The 24,548-nt window shown below is 38.5% G+C and overlaps 1 protein-coding gene across 4 annotated transcripts in view; it reads right to left on the reverse strand.

The window, feature by feature from the left end:
• Positions 1 to 24,548, reverse strand: part of CCDC141 (coiled-coil domain containing 141) — a gene marked incomplete at its 3' end in the record, with an annotated part of 202,735 nt that overhangs the window by 142,445 nt on the left and 35,742 nt on the right. For all 4 annotated transcript variants that reach the window (XM_082841904.1, XM_082841903.1, XM_082841901.1 and 1 more), the window contains exons 3-4: positions 10,536 to 10,727; positions 7,090 to 7,198 (exon numbers count right to left, since the gene is read on the reverse strand). In XM_082841904.1, the coding sequence (XP_082698030.1) occupies positions 7,090 to 7,198; positions 10,536 to 10,727 (301 nt within the window). The remainder of the gene's footprint in view (positions 1 to 7,089; positions 7,199 to 10,535; positions 10,728 to 24,548) is intronic.

A 24,548-nucleotide genomic window follows, 5' to 3' on the forward strand; every position in this document is an offset into this window, starting at 1 on the left:
TACCAAGGGAGAGAGTATAGATGCGGGAGTTGAGAGTAGCACTTTGAGGGTCCCCCACCTCACTTGGGGATCCATTGGAAGAGCCCTTGGGAAACTACCCATTCCCCACAAGCCAGAAAACGTCATCTGTTTCCTGGATTTGTGCAGTCACCTCTTAACTGCATCTCCTCTCCAATCCATTTCATCCATTCTCCATATATTAGAAAGATCATTTCTAAACACACACACTCTCTCTCTCTCTCTCTCTCTCTCTCTCTCTCACACACACACACACACACACACACACACACACACACACACACACACACACCAATGGCTTCCCAGTGTCTTAGAATTAAGGACAGACCCCTTAACATGATTTCAGTTCTGGCATGGTCTGGTCCCTATTTTCCCTTTCAGATTGTCTCAATCTCTTTACTTCTATCCATATCTTCTTTAAATACCTCACACATGGTATACTCCTTGTTGCCCCAGAACTTTTTACTACATTCTCTGCCAGGGATACCATTCTCCTCAACACATTCCTTCTCCACCTTTATTCTACTCATACTTCAGGTCTTAGTCAATTGTCAATTCCCCAAAGGACAAACCAGACTGGACCAAATCCTCCTATTAAGTGTTCTCATAGCCGGATGTTCCTCTCATTCACAGCTGTTATCACAGCTATAGTTCTACATTTATGCATTGGGTTAGCTGACTAAAATCTGTCTTTGCCACTAGGCTCCAATGCACATATGAGGACAGGGACGGTGACAGTATCCTCAGCAATAGCATAGTGACTGGCACAGGGGAGGTATTCGATAATTTTGTATAACGCTAGAATGAAATCAAATGTATTAAAAGAGGGGGAAGAATTAGAGCTATAGGTGCTAGAGATCAGCAGTCTGCCAGAGATGTAAAAAAAGAGATGTTGGGAAGACTTGAGGTTTTGTGACGGGTAAGTGATAGAAACAGAAGCCAAGTCACCAGGTTGAGAAGTGGGAAGGCAATGATGAAGTGAAATCAACAGGAAAGGACAATCTTTGAGACATTTGTTGTTAGAAGAAAAAAAAAGGATAGACTATCAGCAGGGTTGAATACACTGCTTTTTATTTTTAGATGGGAGAACTATGAAGAACACCCAGAAAATATAAGTATGTCACACTATTAGAAATGGACTTATCAGTGCTAAAAGCCATGCATTCTGGTTAGTAGCTCAGTGTTCTTCCCACTGCGCTGTGGCACTCTTTAGCATTCTAGCATCTGACAGCTAAACAACACAGCAATGACTGTGGTATTTGGGTCGATTGTCTCTTTACACTGACACCTTTTTTTGAGAGATGAATAGAGACTGAGATAAGGGAAGATGCTGTAAAGAGATATTTTGAGATAAAAAGGAAAGAATTTCAAATCGTTTATGCCATATGACCTAGATCTGTCCAATAAAGTATTAGATGGTGCTATCTGCTCAGAGTAAGAAAGGTGTGATTAGGTGCACTGGGCAATTTGATTGAGGATTAATAATACAAAAAAACAAACAACAAAAACAACCATATTCTTGGAAGCAGGACAGGGAATGGGATAAGTCAAGCAGAAGAAGAAGAAAAGTCAGGGAGAGCATTCAAATTAAAGTAAATCCTTAAAAGGAGAAGTGGAAACAAACATGAACAAGATGAGAGGGACAGAGGCAGAAAAAACCTATCTGTCTAGAAAAAATTCTTACGTGCAAGGGAAAGAAATAACTTGAAAATGAGGTGAAAACAAGTTATAGAAGTCCTTGGCTATCAAACTGAAGAGTTTTGATTTGTAGAGTCTTAATGTAATCATCAGTATAATTGATTCTCCATATGTAGGTATACATATTTCCTTACATTCAAGAATTTGTTATGATATTGTGAACAGTTACATACATACACACACACACACACGTGTGCGCACGCACACACACACACACACACACACAGGAAGTATGGGCAGGTGGCGGGGTTTCCACGTAGTACTTCTTTTCTTCCTTTCATTAACTAGCTCTTTCACAACAGACTTTTCAAATGAAAGAGGGAAGCACAGCTTTCCATGCTCAGGGTATTGCAGACTGACAATGGGTCAGGCCAACCTGTTCTAGTCCCCACAAAATACATATAATTAGCAAAAATTTCCATTTGCAATCTTTTTCTGGTTTTCTGTTTCAACTTTTGCCAAAATGGTATAACCACCACCTGGTACCACCAGGCATGCAGCCTCCTGAGCCCAAGTTAACGTGTACAAATGCACCCAGCCTATGGTCAGTCTGTTACCTGTTACTACAGTGGTGCTTAAAGTGGATCAATTGTTCTCTAAGTTTCCTCTGTCAGCTTCTTACATCTTACCATTTTTTTTTCACTGTTTATGCTTTCCTAGCTATTTATTCCATCAGTTGATCATACAAAGTGATGTATTTTTCCTCAGGGGTAAACTACCTAGATATATCATGAACTTCAAGAAATACAAAATCTCTACAGTGCATTTATTTTAATGATTGTATTGTTCTCTATATACAAGCCCCGCTTATGATGTACCTTGTGATGTAAGGCTAGTAGTCAATAAATTTTTGTTGTTTAACTGTTTTAATTGTAATTATATCTAAAAAAATATTAAAGTATACTTTATATTAATAACTTTACAGTTTGTCATCAATATTAAGTATAAATAACTAACTTAAGATGGATAAATGAGAGATATACACAAGTCAAAGTGAATTTATAGCTTGCTAACCTTTCCAAATGAGTATTTTCTAAAAAGCATCAAGGTCACATTCTGACACTGGGAACATGGGTGACATTTCTTCCAAATACATTTTTAAATATTCCAAATATTACTCAATGAAATGGTATTTCTTAAACTCATTAATGTGTATTTTAAAATACACACAAACATAGAGAAAATAGTATAATAGACCCCAAAGTACCTATATCTCAGCTGCATTTAAAATATACATAGAACATCTAAGAAAAAGGAAGTAATCATATGATTATTCCTGTGAGGAAGCTTCTTAGGCGCTATGTTCATTTTAAAAAGGCCATTGGGGGCTTCCCTGGTGGCACAGTGGTTAAAAATCCACCTGCTGGGCTTCCCTGGGGCGCAGTGGTTGAGAGTCCACCTGCCGATGCAGGGGACACGGGTTCGTGCCCCGGTCCAGGAAGATCCCACATGCCGCGGAGCGGCTGGGCCCGTGAGTCATGGCCGCTGAGCCTGCGCATCCAAAGACTGTGCTCCGCAACGGGAGAGGCCACAACAGTGAGAGGCCCGTGTACCAAAAAAAAAAAAAAAAAAAAAGAAGGCCATTGGAAAACTGGAAGGTGCAATTGTGATTCTTCAGGGTTTATAACCAATTTTCTCCTCCTTAATGTCCCTGTAGTACCTTGTTTATTGCTCATTTTGCATCTGCTACTGAGTCTTAAATTGGGATTATATACAAATAACTCTCCATAAACATACTTTGAGTTGGATGTTATTCTAAACCTTGGAGATTAAGAGATGTAATAATCCCAGTCCTCCAGAGTCTCATAATCTGGTGATGAAGAACAGGGAAATAAATTATTACTACACAGTGTGCCAGGTGGTGTAACAGAGGGACCCACAGAAAGAACAGAGAGAATTCACCAATAAATGTATACATGCCCCATCAAATTGTAGGCTTCCTGAGGACAAAGGCATGTACTCTTTCAACACACATGACTCTGGTTTTCTCACCTGGCACGGGTTCAGAAAATACTGTTTAATTATGTGTTGTTGAATTGAAAGCAACCAGTCTGATAAGTAGTCTGGAAACTATGTTTGCTGGGAAACACTTTAACTAACTAGGCATGTTCCACCCAAAGGAGAGAAGACTAGAGAGGACACGTTAGGCTTCAACTATTTCAAGGATTGTCGCATAGTGGAGGGAATGAACGTATTCTGTAACTTTCCAGAGGGTAAAACCTTCAACCCATTCATCCTGGTTCTGATCTCTGAAATGCTACAGAATAAGTCTCTGACATGCAACATAGCCTTAGCATTGCTGAAGAAGAAAAAAGTATAGATTTTGACATAAATTGAAATACCATGAATATTAGGGATAAGTTTGATTATAGTTTTTCCAGTCAAGTTATTAACCTTCATTATCCTAACATTCACATTTTGTGCTACTCACTGATCAACATCTCACTTATCATAATTGCTAGCTGTAGTTATAGCTATAATTTATTTCTTTAAATTTAAAGATAATAGATATTGCTGTGATATGAATGTCTGTCCCCCTAAAATTCATATGTTGAAATCCTAATGCTCAATGTGATGACATTAGGAGGTGGGGCCTTTGGGAGGTGACTAGGTCATGAGGATGAAGTCCTCGTGAATGGGATTAGTGTTCTAATAAAAGAGACCTCACAGAGCTCCCTAATCCCTTCTGCCATGTGAGGATACAATGAGAAGTCTGCAACCCAGAAGAGGGCCCTCACCGGACCATACTGCACCCTGATCTCAGACATCCAGCCTCCAGAACGGGGAGGAATAAAATTCTGTTGTTGATAAGTCACCTAATCTGTGGTATTTTGTTAGAGCATCCTAAATGAACCAAGACAGAAATGACATCCTTAACTGAAAGTCAGAGTTTTGTTCTTGAATATGTATTTCAAATCAGATAATCTTAATCATATTCCACTGAATTAGTTGATTAATAAATTTCACCAACTCCCATATTATGAAAACGAAGCCCTTGAAGCTACCCTTTACCCTTGGGCATATGAATTGGGAGCCAAATATCCTGACTAGAGTCTCCTGCAATCCCTGTGCTTCACGTATCACACAGAGGGACACAAAAACGTCATGATAAACATGCCACCAGGATGGAAGAATATTTTGTCATCACAAAAATAAACTATGCTTCCTGTCTTTGGCTAGCACTGTTATCCATCTTTCTAGATTAAGAGGAGGCCCCGTGGACACCCCTGAAAGGCAGGGCATTGGTCCCACCATCAGCTGGATGCCAGGGCCCTGTAGCCTAAGCCCTCCAAACAAAGCAGCATGTGCCCCATGAAAACCGGCTCACTGAGTCACAGATCCTAGTAATTGAAGGAGCCAACATTAACAACAGCATTTAAGCATTCCCCGCTTCTAGCTGCATCCCCAAACATTTATGGAAAAGTCCCTACTTCCACAACCTCCCCCTCCAGTCCCTCCGGAAAATGCTTTCATTTGACTGCCTCAGTACTGAACCTCTTCATCAGAAGCATCAGTCACTGTCAGGTTTCTGGAGGTGAAATTGCTTTGTGATGATCTTGTTGGTGGCATGAAGATTGAATTGAGGCCACAGAACCCATCTCAGTGGCCTGGACTCAAGTCACTTTCCAGTCTCCTAAGAGGAATTTGGGCACAGCTAGATTGCTGTCGCTGTATAAAAATGGGCAGGCCGTTGCTCTAATGCTGATACTTTGTTTTTTGTTTTTTTTTTTGGCTTTTTGCTGTACGCGGGGCTCTCACTGTTGTGGCCTCTCCCGTTGCGGAGCACAGGCTCCAGATGCGCAGGCTCAGCGGCCATGGCTCACGGGCCCAGCCACTCCGCGGCATGTGGGATCTTCCCGGACCGGGGCACGAACCTGTGTCCCCTGCATCGGCAGGTGGACTCTCAACCACTGCGCCACCAGGGAAGCCCCATAATGCTGATACTTTTGATGCTGTTTATAACCCCTGCTAGTGACAGGTCCTACAGAACAGTAATCTGTTAAAATTATAGGTATATATGTAGTCAGATCTCAAAAAATTTACACAGGAAAGATTGAGTCCTTTAATCTTTGAGTTTTAGAAAAATAATGATCTACTATCTAGGGTCCTTTGGAGGGTGATATAAACACAATCTGTCTGTGGCTTTAAAAACAACTTTTGTCCCTGTCTAGCACGACCAGGTTTGTGAAGCTAGAAGGTGAGTTAGAACTAAGACAAATGAATTCAGGAAGCCATCCACTTGTACTCAGTAATAATTGGAAGAACCCATTAGGAAGAAAAGAAGTATTGTTCCTATCTATTTATCTAATCTGCTTTCACGGAAAAAGATTACAGTAAACAGGTGTTCTTCTACAAATGCCTTTCTTACTACAGCCCTGGTCCAGCCCAAATGCTGGTGGAAAAGGCCTAGCATACAAATTGTTGGTTAACAACTAGACAATCTTTACAGTTGTTTTGGGGGGAGTTGAAAATAATTTTATATAGTGTTTTATTAGATTTTTATCTGGAAAAAGTTCACTAATCCTTTTTTTTTTAAAGTCCAATAGTGAAGGAAAATTTCCTTATTCAGAGCTGTTATTGAAAGGGTGACCTTCATTTCCTGACCCTTAGAAGAAACAGTTACTGAATTCAACCATTTATTCAATCAAGAAATATTTCATGAGGGGCTTCCGTGGTGGCGCAGCGGTTAAAAATCTGCCTGCCAATGCAAGGGACATGGGTTTGAACCCTGGTCTGGGAAGATCCCACATGCCGCGGAGCAACTAAGCCCATGTACCACAACTACTGAGCCTGCGCTCTAGAGCCCACGAGCCACAGCTACTGATCCCACGTGCCACAACTACTGAAGCCCACATGCCTAGAGCCCGTGCTCTGCAACAAGAGAAGCCACCGCAATGAGAAGCCCGTGCAATGCAACGAAGAGGAGCCCCTGCTCGCCACAACTAGAGAAAGCCCGCGTGCAGCAATAAAGACCCAACACAGCCAAAAAAATAAACAAATAAAATTAATTAATTAATTAATTAAAACTGTATAAAAAAAGGAAATATTTCACAAGGATCCACCAAGTGCCGAGACCTCGCTAGATGCTGAGGATATGTAAGGATGAGCGAGGTGGAAATGGCTCCTCCTCAGGAACTAAGATCTAGCAGACTGCATAACTGAACCTCCCAGAGGCTCTTCCTCTACCGCCCCTTAGAATCATTTACAACCAGTTCTTTCTTGCAGAATATGACCAGAAATAAGGCTTTATTTAACCTTACTTGGAACAAGTTGAGGTATACATAATCAGATAAATTAAAAATATACTATCATGCATGAGCATTCCCATATTAACAGCTTTAAAAGCTTATGTGAGGAAGAAATAGTTCTTGCCTTTGGTATGATGTTCATGAAGCTGAAGGAGTGATTTCAAGGACTCGGCACTCTCAAACTCCTGAGTGTTCTGGAGGAAATCTTCCGTTTGGTCTATTTTAATGGCAAACTACAACAGAAATGCAGGAGAAAGACATATGAAAAACTAAAAAACACTGTGCCACTTTTAGTTATTTGTAAACATTTTTCATGAATTAATGGCCTAGCTGATTGTGTATGTGTTTGTGTGATGAGCTGTGTGTTTGTGTGAGCATGTGCTGGCTCACGTGTTTGTATGAGGTTTTGTGTTTGCATGTAGTCAGTTTACAATGTACTAGGATAAGAACTTTCTTCTCTTTCCTTTGCATTCTTTCCATACCTGGAAATATGTTATCTATGCTGAAGTAAACCAATTTGTTTACTATTCTAATGTGTATTGAAATTTTAAACTAAAATTATTGTGTCCCATAATACAAATACAGCCACTGTCAACATTCTAAAGCAGTTTCTCAAAGAACAACCAGAAAGTTTGTTAAAAGAAACCAACAAAAGTTTGGTTAGCCAGTAACCTACATAATTATTAGTAAATTTAACTTAAGAATCCACTTGAGGTTGAAATATAGTTCATTTTTTCCTCTATAATTAGACCTAGAACTAAAAAAGGTAAGTTTCAGAATAATACATAGTCTAATCCCATCTCTACACTTGATTTTAGTCCGAGTGAGGAGAAGTAATGTGTAATCCTATTTCTTATACAAAGCAAAAATACATATATTTGTACAGAAAGTGGTCCAAAAAGATACATAGCAAAGGGTTGCCTTTGTGAGAATGAATAGGATTAGGGATAGGTGAGGGGTGGTAAACTTTTAGCTTTTAAATCTATAACTTAATTTTGTTTGCATTTTTATCAATGATTTTATGTACTTTTATAGAAATAAAAATGAAATTAGATGTAGCAAGAATGAAAAATAGAAAATTTCTCCTCTGTTTCAAGAAAAAAAAGGAAGAGCAATTTGATACCCTAAGTGGTAAGGAACATGACCAGTCTCTCTTTTTGTGTTTCTCCATAGAGGAAGTATGAAAGGGAGATGCTTGAAGTGATGTCAAAATTCTCAGGGGAATAACCTTAGATACAAATTTTAGAAAAGGGAAAAGTATACTTGGTTATGCTAGTACAGTATATCCATAGTAGTGGACAAATAACTGGTTTGTTTTAGCACTATGATTCAAAGGAAATTATTATCATTTATAAGAGCATTTAAATCAACACATTCACCTTTGGATCAGGTGTAGAATAAACTCATAAAGGTGAAGTATCAGTGAGAAAGACACAGAAGCCTATCACAGTGCTTGTCACCTTTTTTCAAGTTTTATCCAAACTCTCATCTTCGGATTTAGTGATATTTAATATTTTTATGTGACTATTTGATTAACAAGATTTACTACATTTTGATTATTACAATAGCCATATAAAATTCAGTTATAAATGGCATGAAAAGATGAGAGAGCAACTGATGAGCACGTCCCCTTTTGAAATGCAGAGAAGGCTTCTACCATCCTGTTAGAACCAGCAGATGGACACTGTCACTTGGGGACACTGTTTCTAAATTGAAGCACAGTGTTTGAGAAGCCTGTGAGCCTGAAGCCATCTTGTACTATCAACCACGCAATAAGAAGTCATTTTGTATTTCTAAAGAACTCCTGCGTGCACATAGTTCAGTAAGTGGATCCTATCTACATATCGTTTACATCTCTAATTCATTCTATTTCTAGTAGTTGATTTTAAAGACATTCTTTGAAGAGAAACTTCAAAGAAAAAGAATAAAACAAAACCCTGGTGGGTAGTTTGGTTCTCCCTGTAGATCACTACAAGAAGTTTTGGAGTCACTGTGTAACTTATATCTATATTTCAACTGGTTTGACACTTTTTAAAAAACAAACCAATAAATAAACAATGCTTTACTCAGAAAAAGCTTCCTTCAAGTTCTATTAACTTTTATCTCGGGGATATTTTCTTTTCCCTACTTTTCTTCTTTCTGCAGGTAGTACAGGATAGAAGTGGCAACAAGGGGACACTTTTCAAAGACACTATTCTTAATTTTACCCTCATTCTTTTTTTTTGAATCACTAATGAAAATTGCTTTGGCATACACAAGGGGCAGGGAAAATCACGTAGGAGTTTTCCATCAGCTAAGTATGAAGTAGTCCACAAAATTGGAAGGAGGATAATATATGAAACTTCATCTTTTCATGAGGAATCAGAATGCTGGGTTGAATTACAGGTTGACTTACACTTCCTTTTATTTCATGTAATATCTGGAAGTCATTTCTCATCATATAGAAAATCAGCTAGTATTAATGCTCCTGCCCAGTGAGAAACAAATATTGGACTTAATGTTTAAAAAAAGATAACTTCCTATGCTCAAATGACCTGAATTTCAAGGGCACTAATACTTATACCCCACTTACTAAGATGAAATGAATCAGATGTATCTATAATTTGACCCCTGTAGGTGTATTTTGCTTGGTTTATTTCTTTTCAGAAAAGAAAACTGTGTGTGGAACTTTTCCCCGAGATGATCTGTGAATTGGACTTCAGTGTTCAAATTGTGAAAAACAAACCTTGAGAGTTACAATAAGATTTTTGCTCCTCCTTTTAACTTTTAAACGAGTTCATGATGTATGAAATTATCTACCTCAATTTTAATGTTCTATTACTAATATTCTTTCCTTCATTATTTTGGATTTAAGTCCTGAATTTTCAGTTTGGAAATGTCATATTTTTCAACCTAGTGCTTTATCATAATGAAGCAGTGCTTTCACATCAAAATGAATGTAGTGAAATTTCCAATAAGTATCTTACACTAAATATAACACCTCTTTTGATAATGTTCTTTGAATCTTACATTTTGAAATTGGGTTCCTCAAAAAAACTTAGGCCCAGGACTTTTTCCTTCCCTTATATTTTAACAAGCTCCAACTATGGAAACTCAACTATATGCCTTAGGAAAGTACTCTATCATATACTATGCTTACAAGTCAAACATTCTATGGAATATTCTGCAATTTCTTTTTCATAAGCAGTAGAAGAAATTGTATCTTCCAACTTTCAGTTAACAAGAACACACTAGACCAGCATTTCCTAGTAATCCTATCATCAGGGGTAATTATTTGATTTAGTAATTGTATTACTATTATCTAAAGAGGGAAATATATCAAAATGACTTATGGGTAAAAGATCCCATTTTTACTTAATATTTATCTATTTTAATTAACTGTACTTAGTTTTTGTTTGAAGGCCTACATTTAGAATATTAACAATTTTATTTTTTGAAAATTAAAGATTAAATGTATATATCTTGGTTTTTCTACCATTTTTTGAACTGACTACAACGTCTATTTGCAGAAAGAAAACATTTTCAGGAGTGCTCTGATGTGGAGAAGGGGAAAGTTTTTTAAACACAAACCTCCAAGGCATTTTCAAAAAATTCAGAGGTCAACCTGAGAAGCTCCCTCCTTCTCTCAAGCATGGAGACCAGGGCTGCCCATGCTTCACCCAGAGTTTTGGCCATGGCATCATAGACCTGGCTCTGATCCTTGTTCTCTTGAGCCGTCTTGTCTGCTTCCTGCAGGAGTTCCCATACTCGGTCTTCCAAAGCCTAAGTCCAGGCAAGAAAAGACAGAGTGTCACTCAATATAAGAACTTGGGATCATATTTTAAACATTTGGATTTTTGAAATTATATGCACTCTAGGAAGGTCTAGAAGAGAATTTATAAACACAAACTGCTGTGCAGGCAGGTAGATCAAGCAGGCAGGAGGGAGCAATGGAGACTGTGGTGAACTGCGGAGCATGGCCAGGCTAAAGACATCCACATTTAAACATTGTTCAAACACTGTAGAGATTTATCAAAAATATACAGCTACAGGGACTTCCCTGGAGGTCCAATGGTTAAGACTCTGTGCTTCCACCACAGGGGGCATGGGTTCAATCCCTGGTTGGGGAACTAAGATCCCGCATGCCACGGCACAGCACCCCCCTAAAAATACAACTACATACCCAGGGGTACAGAATATTGTGTTGACCTCACATTTCATAAAAGGAGAACTAATTGGAATACATCTAGAAAGGAGTAATCATGAAAAAACTATTGTGAGAAATGAACCCAGTAAAATTTATTATTTATTCTAAACAGTTGTTATTGTTAATATACTTGTGAAGCTTAGTGTAAATGTTATGAGTAAGTTCTTGAAAGTGAATAGTCATAATGTAAAAATTAGAATATTTGTAACCAACACTACAAATTGTTTCAACTAAATATGGAAGATGAAGGGCAACATGTGCTTCCATAATTGTCTCATTTGGGGATAGAAGAAGGATCCCACAGATCCCGTTTTGTTCTTGATATTGGCACCAAAATCAAGGCACAATTTAAAAATATAATAGACTAACAATAACATGAATAAATTCTAAAATGTCAACAGAAAAGGAAACTAAACATGTGCTAATGCAAAATACAACAAAGAAAACAGAAGACATAAGAACGCATTTATTTGGGCACACAAAAATCCAAAATATAACAATAGGAATATGATTAAATATCAGTTAACACCCAAAAAATGGATGTTAATTTTTCAATTAAAAGACGAACATGGGCTTCCCTGGTGGTGCAGTGGTTGGGAGTCTGCCTGCCAATGCAGGGGACACGGGTTCGTGTCCCGGTCCGGGAAGATCCCACATGCCACGGAGCGGCTGGGCCTGTGAGCCATGGCCGCTGAGCCTGCGCGTCCGGAGCCTGTGCTCCGCAACAGGAGAGGCCACAACAGTGAGAGGCCCGCATACCGCAAAAAAAAAAAAAAAAAAAAAAAATTATCAGATTAAGGGGAAAAAAATTCAACTAATTTATGTTTTCTGGAGTCATAAAACTAAACTGAAAAGATGTAACATTTGAAATAAACTGAAAAGAAATAACATTTGAAAAGACATAACATTTGAAAATAAACTGAAAAGTCATAACATTTGAAAATAAGAGGATGAAATATATCACGCAAAGACAAAAAAGTAAAGGAGGATTAGCAATGTTAATCTCAGACAAATTAGAAATCAAAACAAAAATCACTGTGATTAAAAAATGGTACTCTATATTGATAAATTACACAATCTGTAGGGAAAATAAGGCACTTATGATGTTTACATTTATGACATTTAAATATTTCAAGTAGGTATACCCAGTCAGATCAAAATGCAATAAAAGTAGAAATAAACAACAAAAGGCCAGGTGATAAAACAAATCTCTTAGAAATTTTAAGAAAACAATTTGAAGAATAATTCCTAGATCAAATGAAGGAAAAACCTACAATTACAGACTATTTAGAAAAAAATAACAATGAGGCTACTATGTTTAAAACCTAAGATATACAGATGACTTTATGCTTAGATGAAATTCATAGCATTAGACAACTTTGTTCATCAAGAAAGAAAAAATATATTAATTAAACATTCAAGTCTAAATTATAGAAAAAGATTCATAAAATAAAACAAAAATTAAAGGGGATTAATTGATTAAATACAAAATCAGAAATTAACAAATTAGAGAAAAATATAAGAAGTTTTTTAAAATGTTGATTCATTGAAAAGCCAAATGAAATATAAAAACATCTGACAGGTGGGATCAAGATGGCAGAGTAGGAAGATCCTGAGCTCATGTCCTCCCACAGACAAACCAAAACTACAACTAGATATAGAACAACTCTTTCTGAGAAAGACCCAAAGAACAGCTCTTCCAAAATTAAGGACAATTTTTTAAAACCACATCAAGATGGGTAGGAGGGGCAGAGATGTGATGTAGTCAGGACACCACACCCACCCTGGTGCAGTGACCCACAAGTGGGAAGGGGTATCACAAACTTGAAGGTCCTAAGGAGTGAGGGGTTCGAGCCCCACACTGGGCACCTCAGGCTTTGGTACCAGCACTGGGAGGACAAGGCCCCTTAACTAGCTTTGAAAACCAGCAGGGCTTATGCAGAGCTAGAGGGCTGTAAGAAACAGAGTCTTAGAGGGCTTGCACACAGACTCACTCATTCTGCGTCCCAGTGCAGAGGCAGCAGTTTGAAAAGTGCCTGGTGTTCTAGCCAGCCTGCCAAGGTTGCCCCAGCATGCCCCTGGCCCATGCCTGCTCCAGCTCCAGCTGGCCTGCCAATGCTGCCCGGCACATGCAGTCTACATTGAAGATGCTCCTACTCCAGACCACACCTTAAAGACTGGGAGAAGTAACTGTTTTGTCTAATCCATAGAAAAAAACACAGAAAACCAAACAAAATGAGGAGACAGAGGAATTTATTCCAAACAAAAGAACAAGATAAAACCTCAGGGAAAAAAAAGCCCTAATAAAATGGAGATAAGTAATTTACCTGATAAAGAGTCAGAGCAACAGTCATAAAGTTGCACATCAAACTCAGGAGGGGAGGGCTTCCCTGGTGGTGCAGTGGTTGGGAGTCTGCCTGCCGATGCAGGGGACACGGGTTCGTGCCCTGGTTCCGGGAAGATCCCACATGCCGTGGAGCGGCTGGGCCCGTGAGCCATGGCCGCTGAGCCTCCACATCCGGAGCCTATGCTCCGCAATGGGAGAGGCCACAACAGTGAGAGGCCCGCGTACCGCAAAAAAAACACAAAACCTCAGGAGGGGAATGCAGGAACACAGTAAGAACTTCAACAGATTTAGGAAATATAGAAAAGAACCAATCAGAGCTGAAGAATACAATAACTGAAATAATACACTAGACAGGATTAAACCACAAATTAGATGATACAGAAGAACATACACACAGCCTGGAAGACAAAATAGTGGAAATCATCCAATCAGAACAGCAAAAAGAAAAAAGAATTAAAAAAAAATTAGGATAGTTTAAGAAACCTCTGGGACAACATCAAGAGTATTAACATTCAGACTTCCCTGGTGGCACAGTGGTTAAGAATCCACCTGCCAATGTAGGGGACATGAGTTCGATCCCTGGTCTGGGAAGATCCCACATGCCGCGGAGCAACTAAGCCCATGCGCCACAACTACTGAGCCTGTGCTCTAGAGCCCACAAGCCACAACTACTGAGCCGTCATGCCACAACTACTGAAGCCCACACACCTAGAGCCCGTGCTCCACAACAAAAGAAGCCACTGCAATGAGAAGCACGCACACCACAAGGAAGAGTAGCCCCCACTCACTACAACTAGAGAAAGCCTGTGCACAGCAATGAAGACCCAATGCAGCCAAAAGTAAATAAATAAATTTATATTTAAAAAAGAGTAATAACATTCGCATTATAGGGGTCCCAGAAGGAGAAAAGAGAGAGGGGCAGAAAACTTATTTGAAGAAATAATGGCTGAAAACTTTCCCCAAACTAGGTAAGGAAACAGAGCTTTCCTCCAAGATCAGGAACAAAACAATGATGCCCATCCTCATCACTTTTATTCAATATAAAATTGGAAGTCTTAGCCATAGCAATCAGACAAGAAGTAAAATGTATCCAAATTTGAAGAAAAGTAGTAAAATTCTCACTATTTGCAGATGACATGATACAATATATATAGAAAATGCTAAAGACTCCACCAAAAAAACTATTAGAACTAATAAATGAATTTAGCAAAGGTGCAGGATACACCATTGATATGTAGAAATCTGTTGCATTTCTATACACTAATAATGAACTATCAGAAAGTGAAATTAAGAAAACAATTCTATTTATAGTTGCATCAAAAAGAATAAAATAAACTATGAATAAATTTAACCAAAAAAGTGAAAAACCTATACTCTGAAAATTGTAAGACACTGATAAAAGAACTTGAAGATGACATAAATAAATGGAAAGATATACCATGCTCATAAATTGGAAGAATATTGTTAAAATGTCCATAATACCCAAAGCAATCTACAGATTCAATGAAATCCTTATCAAGATATCCATGGCATTTTTCACAGAACTACAAGAAATAATCCTAAAATCTGTATGGAATCACAAAAGACACTGAATGCAAAAAGCAATCTTTTTTAAAAAAATAAATTTATTTATTTTTGGCTGCACGGGGTCTTCGTTGCTGCGCACGGGCTTTCTCTAGTTGCAACGAGCAGGAACTACCCTTCATTGCGGTGCATAGGCTTCTTATTGCAGTGGCTTCTGTCTGTTGCGGAGTATAGGCTCTAAGTGCATGGGTTTCAGTAATTGTGGCATGCGGGCTCAGTAGTTGTGGTTCACGGGATCTAGAGCACAGGCTCAGTGGTTGTGGCACATGGGCTTAGTTGCTCCGCGGCATGTGGGATCTTGCCGGACCACGGCTCGAACTCGTGTCCCCTGCATTGGCAGGCAGACTGTTAACCACTACACCACCAGGGAAGTCCCAGAAAAAGGAGTCTTGTGAAAGAAGAACAAAGCTGAAGGAATCACATTCCCTGATTTCAAACTATACTGCAAAGCTATAGTAGTCAAAACAGCATTGTAATGGGCACATACCCTGAGAAAACCATAATTCAAAAAGAGTCATGTACCACAATGTTCATTGCAGCTCTATTTACAATAGCTGGGACATGGAAGCGACTTAAGTGTCCATCGACACATGAATGGATAAAGAAGATGTGGCACATATATACAATGGAATAATACTCAGCCATAAAAGGAAATGAAATTGAGTTATTTGTAGTGAGGTGGATGGACCTAGAGTCTGTCATACAGAGTGAAGTAAGTCAGAAAGAGAAAAACAAATACCGTATGCTAATACACATATATGGAATCTAAAAAAAAAACAAAAAAGGTTCTGACGAACCTAGGGGCAGGACAGAAATAAAGACACAGACATAAAGAATGGACTTGAGGACATGGGGAAGGGGAAGGCTAAGCTGGGACGAAGTGAGACAGTAGTATTGACATATATTCACTACCAAATAAAAAACAGATAGCTAGTGGGAAGCACCTGCATAGCACAGGGAGATCAGCTGGGTGCTTTGTGACCACCTGGAGGGGTGGGATAGGGAGGGTGGGAGGAAGACGCAACAGGGAGAGGATATTGGGATATATGTATACATATAACTGATTTACTTTGTTATACAGCAGAAACTAACACAACATTGTAAAGCAATTATACTCCAATAAAGATGTTAAAAAAAAAAATGGTGGGGCCAACTCTATGTAGCTTCTCAAGTCTCCTATACCATTTGTGTGATATTCTGTCTGCCTCTTCTGTTCTTTCTCATTTCATTCCTTGTAAACTGTTCTTACGGTTCCACTTGTTTAGATTCTGCTCATCACGTTACATTTAAGTTACCAGTCTACAAGCCTATCTCCTTGTCAGACTGTGACTTTTGATTTTGTATTCCTGGCACCACTACATTTCAACCTTGGCTGCATCCCTAGTGCCTAGAGTAGTAATTTTATTGAAGACATTCGAAAGTTATTTGTTGAATGAATAAAAAGCTACTCCAAAAAATGAAAGAATCTAAATTGCTAATGATGAAAAAAGGCAAACAATGTTTCAGAGCATATTTTCCTTAGGGATTGGCCACAAACTAGCTTAGGCAAGTTGCTGCATTTTCAAGGGAATTAGCTTCTTCATTAGTAAAATCAGGATGGTGGTTAATGATGATATTCTATATTCTATGACGAGTTCTATTTCAGCAATTATTTTATTTATGGATTTCAATAATCATTTTGATTGAAAAATAAAAAATAGAAGCCTGAACCAAGATGGTGGAGTAGAAGGACGGGCTCTCACTCCCTCTTGGGAGAACACTAGAATCACAACTAGCTGCTGGACAATCATCAAAAGGAAGACACTGGAACTCACCAAAAAAGATACCCCACATCCAAAGACAAAGGAGAAGCCCCAATGGGATGGGAGGTGGGGCTAAATCACAGTGAAATCAAATCTCATAACTGCTGGGTGGGTGACTCACAGACTGGAGAACACTTATCCCACAGAAGTCCACCCACTGGAGTGAAGGTTCTGAGCACCACGTCAGGCTTCCCAACCTGGGGGTCTGGCAACGGGAGGAGGAATTCCTAGAGAATCAGACGTTGAAGGCTAGTGGGAGTTGAATGCAGGACTTCGACAGGACTGGGGGAAACAGAGACTTCACTCTTGGAGGGCACCAACAAAGTAGTGTGTGCATTGGGACCCAGGGGAAGGAGCAGTGACACCAGGGGAGACTGAACCAGACCTACCTGCTAGTGTTGGAGGGTCTCCTGCAGAGGTGGGGGGTGGCTGTGGCTCACCGTGGGGACAAGGACACTGGCAGCAGAAGTTCTGGGAAGTACTCCTTGGCATGAGCCCTCCCAGAGTCTGCCATTAACCCCACCAAAGAGCCCAGGTAGGCTCCAGTGTTGGGTTGCCTCAGGCCAAACAACCAACAGGGAGGGAACCCAGCCCCACCCATCAGCAGTCAGGCAGATTAAAGTTTTACTGAGCTCTGCCCACCAGAGCAACAGTCTGCTCTACCCACCACCAGTCCCTCCCATCAGGAAACTTGCACAAGCCTCTTAGATAGCCTCATCCACCAGAGGGCAGACAGCAGAAGCAGGAAGAACTACAGTCCTGCAGTCTGTGGATCAAAAACCACATTCACAGAAACATAGACAAGATGAAAAGGCAGAGGGCTATATAACAGATGAAGGAACAAGATAAAACCCCAGAAAATCAACTAAATGAAGTGGAAATAGGCAAACTTCCAGAAAAAGAATTCAGAGTAATGATAGCAAAGATGATTCAACCTTGGAAAAAGAATGGAGGCAAAGATCGAGAAGATGCAAGAAATGTTTAACAAAGACCTAGAAGAATGAAAGAACAAACAAACAGAGATGAACAATAACTGAAATGAAAACTACACTAGAAGGAAGCAATAGCAGAATAACTGAGGCAGAAGAACGGATAAGTGACCTGGAAGACAGAATGGTGGAATTCACTGCCGCAGAACAGAATAAAGAAAAAAGAATGAAATGAAGACAGCCTAAGAGACCTCTGGGACAACATTAAATGCAACAACAAGCGCATTATAGGGGTCCCAGAAGGAGAAGAGAGTGAGTAAGGACCAGAGAAAATATTTGAAGAGATTATAGTCGAAAACTTCCCTAACATGGGAAAGGAAATAGCCACCCAAGTCCAGGAAGCTCAGAGAGTCCCATACGTAAACCCAAGGAGAAACACGCCAAGACACATAGTAATCAAATTGGCAAAAATTAAAGATGAAAAATTATTGAAAGCAGCTAGGGGAAAATGACAAATAACACACAAGGAAACTCCCAAAAGGTTAACGGCTGATTTCTCAGCAGAAACTCTACAAGCCAGAAGGGACTGGCATGAAATACTTAAAGTGATGAAAGGGAAGAACCTACAACCAAGATTACTCTACCCGGCAAGGATCTCATTCAGATTCGATGGAGAAATCAAAAGCTTTACAGACAAGCAAAAGCTAAGAGAATTCAGCACCACCAAACCAGCTCTACACAAGTGCTAAAGGAACTTCTCTAAGTGGAAAACACAAGAGAAGAAAAGGACCTAAAAACACAAACCCAAAACAATTAAAAAAATGGTCATAGGAACACACGTATCAATAATTACCTTAAACATGAATGGATTAAATGCTCCACCCAAAAGACACAGGTTTGCTGAATGGATACAAAAACAAGACCCATCTATATGCTGTCTATGAGAGACCCACTTCAGACCTAGGGACACATACAGACTGAAAGTGAGGGGATGGAAAAAGATATTCCATGCAAATGGAAATCAAAAGAAAGCTGGAGTAGCAATCCTCATATCAGATAAAATAGACTTTAAAATAAAGAATGTTACAAGAGACAAGGCAGAACACTACATAATAATCAAGGGATCAATCCAAGAAGAAGATATAACAAATATAAATATATATGCACCCAACACAAGAGCACCTCAATACATAAGGCAACTGCTAACAGCTATAAAAGAGGAAATCGACAGTAACACAATAATAGTGGGGGACTTTAACACCTCACTTACACCAATGGACAGATCATCCAAAATGAAAATAAGGAAACAGAAGCTTTAAATGATACTACAATAAAAGAAAATTACATACCAATATCACTGATGAATGCAGATGCAAAAATCGTCAACAAAATACTAGCAAACAGAATCCAACAACACATTAAAAGGATCATACACCATGATCAAGTGGGATTTATCCCAGAGATGGAAGGATTCTTCAATATACGCAAACAATCAATGTCATAAACCATGTTAACAAATTGAAGAATAAAAACCATATGATCATCTCAAGAGATGCAGAAAAAGCTTTTGAAAAATTTAACACCCATTTATGATAAAAAAAACCTCTCCAGAATGTGGGCATAGAGGGAACCTACCTCAACATAATAAAGGCCACATATGACAAACCACAGCAAACGTCATTCTCAATGGTAAAAAACTGAAAACATTTCCTCTAAGATCAGGAACAAGGCAAGGATGTCCACTCTCACCACTATTATTCAACATACTTTTGGAAGTCCTACCCATGGCAATCAGAGAAGAAAAAGAAATAAAAGGAATACAAATTGGGAACGAAGAAGTAAAACTGTCACTGTTTGCAGATGACATGATACTATACATAGAGAATCCTAAAGATGCCACCAGAAAACTACTAGAGCTAATCAATGAATTTGGTAAAGTTGCAGGATACAAAATTAATGCACAGAAATCTCTTGCATTCTTATACACTAACAATGAAAAATCTGAAAGAGAAATTAAGAAAACACTCCCATTTACCACTGCAACAAAAAGAATAAAATACCTAGGAATAAACCTACCTAGGGAGACAAAAGACCTGTATGCAGACCTAGGGAGACAAAAGACCTGTATGCAGAAAACTATAAGACACTGATGAAAGAAATTAAAGATGATACAAACAGATGGAGAGATATACCATGTTCTTGGATTAGAAGAATCAATATTGTGAAAATAACTATACTACCCAAAGCAATCTACAGATTCAATGTAATCCCTATCAAATTACCAGTGGCATTTTTTACAGAACTAGAACAAAAAATCTTAAAATTTGTATGGAGACACAAAAGACCCCGAATAGCCAAAGCAGTCTTGAGGGAAAAAACGGAGCTGGGGGAATCAGACTCCCTGACTTCAGACTATACTACAAAGCTACAGTAATTGAGACCATATGGTACTGGCACAAAAACAGAGACAGAGATCAATGGAACAAGATAGAAAGCCCAGAGATAAACCCACGCACATATGGTCACCTTATCTTTGATAAAGTAGGCAAGAATATACAATGGAGAAAAGACAGCCTCTTCAATAAGTGGTGCTGGGAAAACTGGAAAGCTACATGTAAAAGAATGAAATTAGAACTCTTCCTAACACCATACACAAAAATAAACTCAAAATGGATTAGATATGTAAATGTAAGACTGGACACTATAAAACTCTTAAAGGAAAACATAGGAAGAACACTCTTTGACATAAATCACAGCAAGATCTTTTTTGATCCACCTCCTAGAGTAATGGAAATAAAAATAAAAATAAACAAATGGGACCTAATGAAACTTCAAAGCTTTTTCACAGCAAGAAAACTATAAACAAGACGAAAAGACAACCCTTAGAATGCGAGAAAATATTTGCAAACGAATCAATGGACAAAGGATTAATCTCCAAAATATATAAACAGTTCATGCAGCTCAATATTAAGAAAACAAACAACCCAATCAGAAAATGGGCAGAAGACCTAAATAGACATTTCTCTGAAGAAGACATACAGATGGCCAAGAAACACATGAAAAGCTGCTCAACATCACTAATTATTAGAGAAATGCAAATCAAAACTACAATGAGGTATCACCTCACACCAGTTAGAATGGGCCTCATCAGAAAATCTACAAACAACAAATGCTGGAGAGGGTGTGGAGAAAAGGGAACCCGCTTGCACTGTTGGTGGGAATGGAAATTGATACAGCCACTATGGAGAACAGTACGGAGGTTCCTTAAAAAACTAAAAATAGAGTTACCATATGATCCAGCTTTCCCACTACTGGGCATATACCCAGAGAAAACCATAATTCAAAAGACACATGCACCCAATGTTCATTACACCACTATTTACAATAGCCATGTCATGGAAGCAACCTAAATGCCCATCAACAGACGAATGGATAAAGAAGGTGTGGTATATATATACAATGGAATATTACTCAGCCATAAAAAGGAACGAAATTGGGTCATTTGTTGATACGTGGATGGATCTAGAGACTGTCATACAGAGTGACGTAAGTCAGAAAGAGAAAAACAAATATTGTATATTAACACATATATGTGGAACCTAGAAAAATGGTACAGATGAACTGGTTTGCAGGGCAGAAATTGAGACACAGATGTAGAGAACAAACCTATGGACACCAAGGGGGGAAAGTGGCGGGGGGTGGGGATGGTGGTGTGCTGAATTGGGCGATTGGGATTGACATGTATACACTGATGTGTATAAAATGGATGACTAATAAGAACCTGCTGTATAAAAAAATAAATAAAATTAAATTTAAAAATTAGAAAAAAAAAGAAAAAAATATATAAAAACACTGGATGGAGAACATATTGAGGTCCTTGCAGAAATGAACAAAATGACTTCAAACCCCTAATAGAAAACAAAAAGCTATTTCTGATTGAAGTCGCTACATGACATGCCAGTGAGAATTTCAAAACATAAGATATTTAAACGTTAATCCAAATAACAGTGATCTACCTCCAAGGAACAAGTATGTTAGAATACATTTTAGAAAGAATTGTTCGTTCAGAAAAATTCTCAATTGTTTATTTTGTCCATAAATTTTACACTAGTTCCCTATGGTGAAATGATTATTTTTTTTAATGTATGAAAACAATTGTATGACACATACAGATGAGATGGACAGTACAAACATTTGCTAGTCAAAACTGAATGTAGAAATGTAGCAAACTTGACAAAGGTCTATGTTTTGTAAAGTTCAAGTCAGCATTTTGGACTTCATGGTAAATCTAATTGTCTTATTAAATTGAGTCCATTAGTTTCTGAAACCCAGGTTTAAGTAAGAATGCATTCTGGGATTTGTAGTTCCCATGGGCTGAGGACTGTATGAATGACTAGGAAGATATCAACATATTCCTTTTTATGCATCTCTGGGGTATGCCTCACTAAAACAAAGTAAACATATGTGAAAGCAAACATATTCTGTCATTATCACAACCACATTGCCAATGCTGATATAAAATGTATTCTAAATCAAAGTTTATAGTGATCTCTTGCTATTTCTTCTAATGCTAATAACTGTCCTGACAAATTTGTTTCAAAACTCATCATACAATCCATACTAATGACCAGTATTTTAAGAATAATTGCCATTTGCTGATGGGTGAGTTGTGTTTATCTATAAATATAACAGTCTTTGAATTAATAAATATTACTAGTTTACTGTCAATCTGATTCTAATTCTACTGCCAAGCATTTTGGTTATTAGATTACATTTCAGAGTCAGGATGAAGATACCATCTGAAATTTCTTTCCTACAGATGAGATCTGAATTTTGATTTTCTGAAGTTTTCTTGAAACCACACCTCGCCCTCTCTGTCAGGTAATTTAAAATACATCCAAGTAAAGAAGAGCATAAAATCTGGTTTTAAAAGCCACAGAGGGCTTCCCTGGTGGTGCAGTGGTTGAGAGTCCGCCTGCCGATGCAGGGGACATGGGTTCGTGCCCTGGTCCGGGAAGATCCCACATGCTGTGGAGCAGCTAGGCCCGTGAGCCATGGCCGCTGAGCCTGTGCGTCCGGAGCCTGTGCTCCACAACGGGAGAGGCCACAACAGTGAGAGGCCCACGTACCGCAAAAAAAAAAAAGCCACAGAATTTCTTTTGGCTTCTTTAGAGTTTTGAAATTACCAAACATACAAAAATTCAGAGAATATTTTAGGGTATTCTATTTAAGTCAAGAACAGAACAAAACAAGTTAACCCAAAACTGGGATGTATTTAGAAATTGCCTACATGTTGGATTTATCTATGGAAAAAATAATAACAAGAAAAAACTAATACTGCAGTGAACAAGCACAGCACACAGCATTCTAAATAACTTTCATTACAAGAGGTAACAAATAATACAAGAGGAATGGGATGTTTGCTTCCCATCCCTACCCCTGCTTCAATACAGTGTGTGTCTCTTAATATAAGATACTTCTCTGGGATACTTTGTACTTTCCTATCTTCCAGATGAGCAACACCTCATTTCCCTCTTCTCTGTAACCCCAGTGAAAATACACTACCACCAGCCACAAGGAAGCCCCCCAGCTACTGGCCCAGATGTCAACTACCCAGTATTACCATTACTGCAGCCTTCCTCTCCGACAGCTCCAAGGCTGCCCTTGAGGGGTCTGTTCCTGAAATAATGCCCTGTGGCCTACTTCTCTATCTCTCTTCAATCAATTCCTTGGCCAGAATCCTCCCCAAATTTCCAACAAAGTCCAGCTTGTTCATTTGAGTTTCATGGCAGGTAATATTACTTGAGATATCACTTAATTATAACTTGTAACTTAATTGTAACTTGTTATTTGTGTTTTACATGCATGGGGCATGGGTGGAGAGAGCAAAAGAAAAGAAATTAAACAATGTGAATGCACCTTTGTTCAATGTTATCAGCTTCTAAATACTTCATAAGATGTTAATATACAGCAAAAAACCACCCTGAGAGGAAAACAGTGGGGATTTTCATATGAAATTGTTCAAATAGTATTCAATGCCCACTCTTCAGGATATTGTAAGGGATCTCCACAACCATCTAAGAGATTAACTAGATGACTTTTAAGGTCCCATCAAATTCCATGGTTTCGTGATACAATAATCCATTAATTCACTCAACTTTATTGAGTACCTACCACTTGCAAGGTACAAGGAGCAGCTGAAATCTAGACTTTGTATGCAAAATGTTCAACTTTGTTTTCTACCACATTTCATACAAAGGGGTTAATATTAAAGCTGGTGTTGGTAAAAGGCTTATGATATCCAAGTTCTTATTGAAATACAAAAATAAAACCATTGTTCATACTATTGAAGAAATGTATTTTTTCTCTCTTGATAGGAAATAATTTGTTTTTGCTATTGAAGACTTTACTTTTTCTTCCTTTCTTAGACACACAAACACTAATGAGAAAATTAAGTTGCTATGGCAGGCTTGTTGTTTTTTTTTTCTTTTTGCCAATAGAATAGCTTTTTTCTTCCCTGTCAATAGTACCTTTCTTTCATGTGAGAAACCCTTGATATGTGACTTTAGGAAGGGCCAACCCTGCTTCCTCACCCATTGACAAGGGAAGGCAATGATATAGGGCTAGCTCACAGGAGTTACCCACCCCAGTTATGAATTGGTCGATAGATGCAAGGACGAAAATGTGATTGATTCATGGATGGAAGATGTTCCAAGCCTGGAAAAGCCTATTCCT

Source organism: Leucopleurus acutus, assembly GCF_964270905.1.
Source record: "Leucopleurus acutus genome assembly, chromosome: 6".
In the NCBI taxonomy this organism is placed as follows: domain Eukaryota; kingdom Metazoa; phylum Chordata; class Mammalia; order Artiodactyla; family Delphinidae; genus Leucopleurus; species Leucopleurus acutus.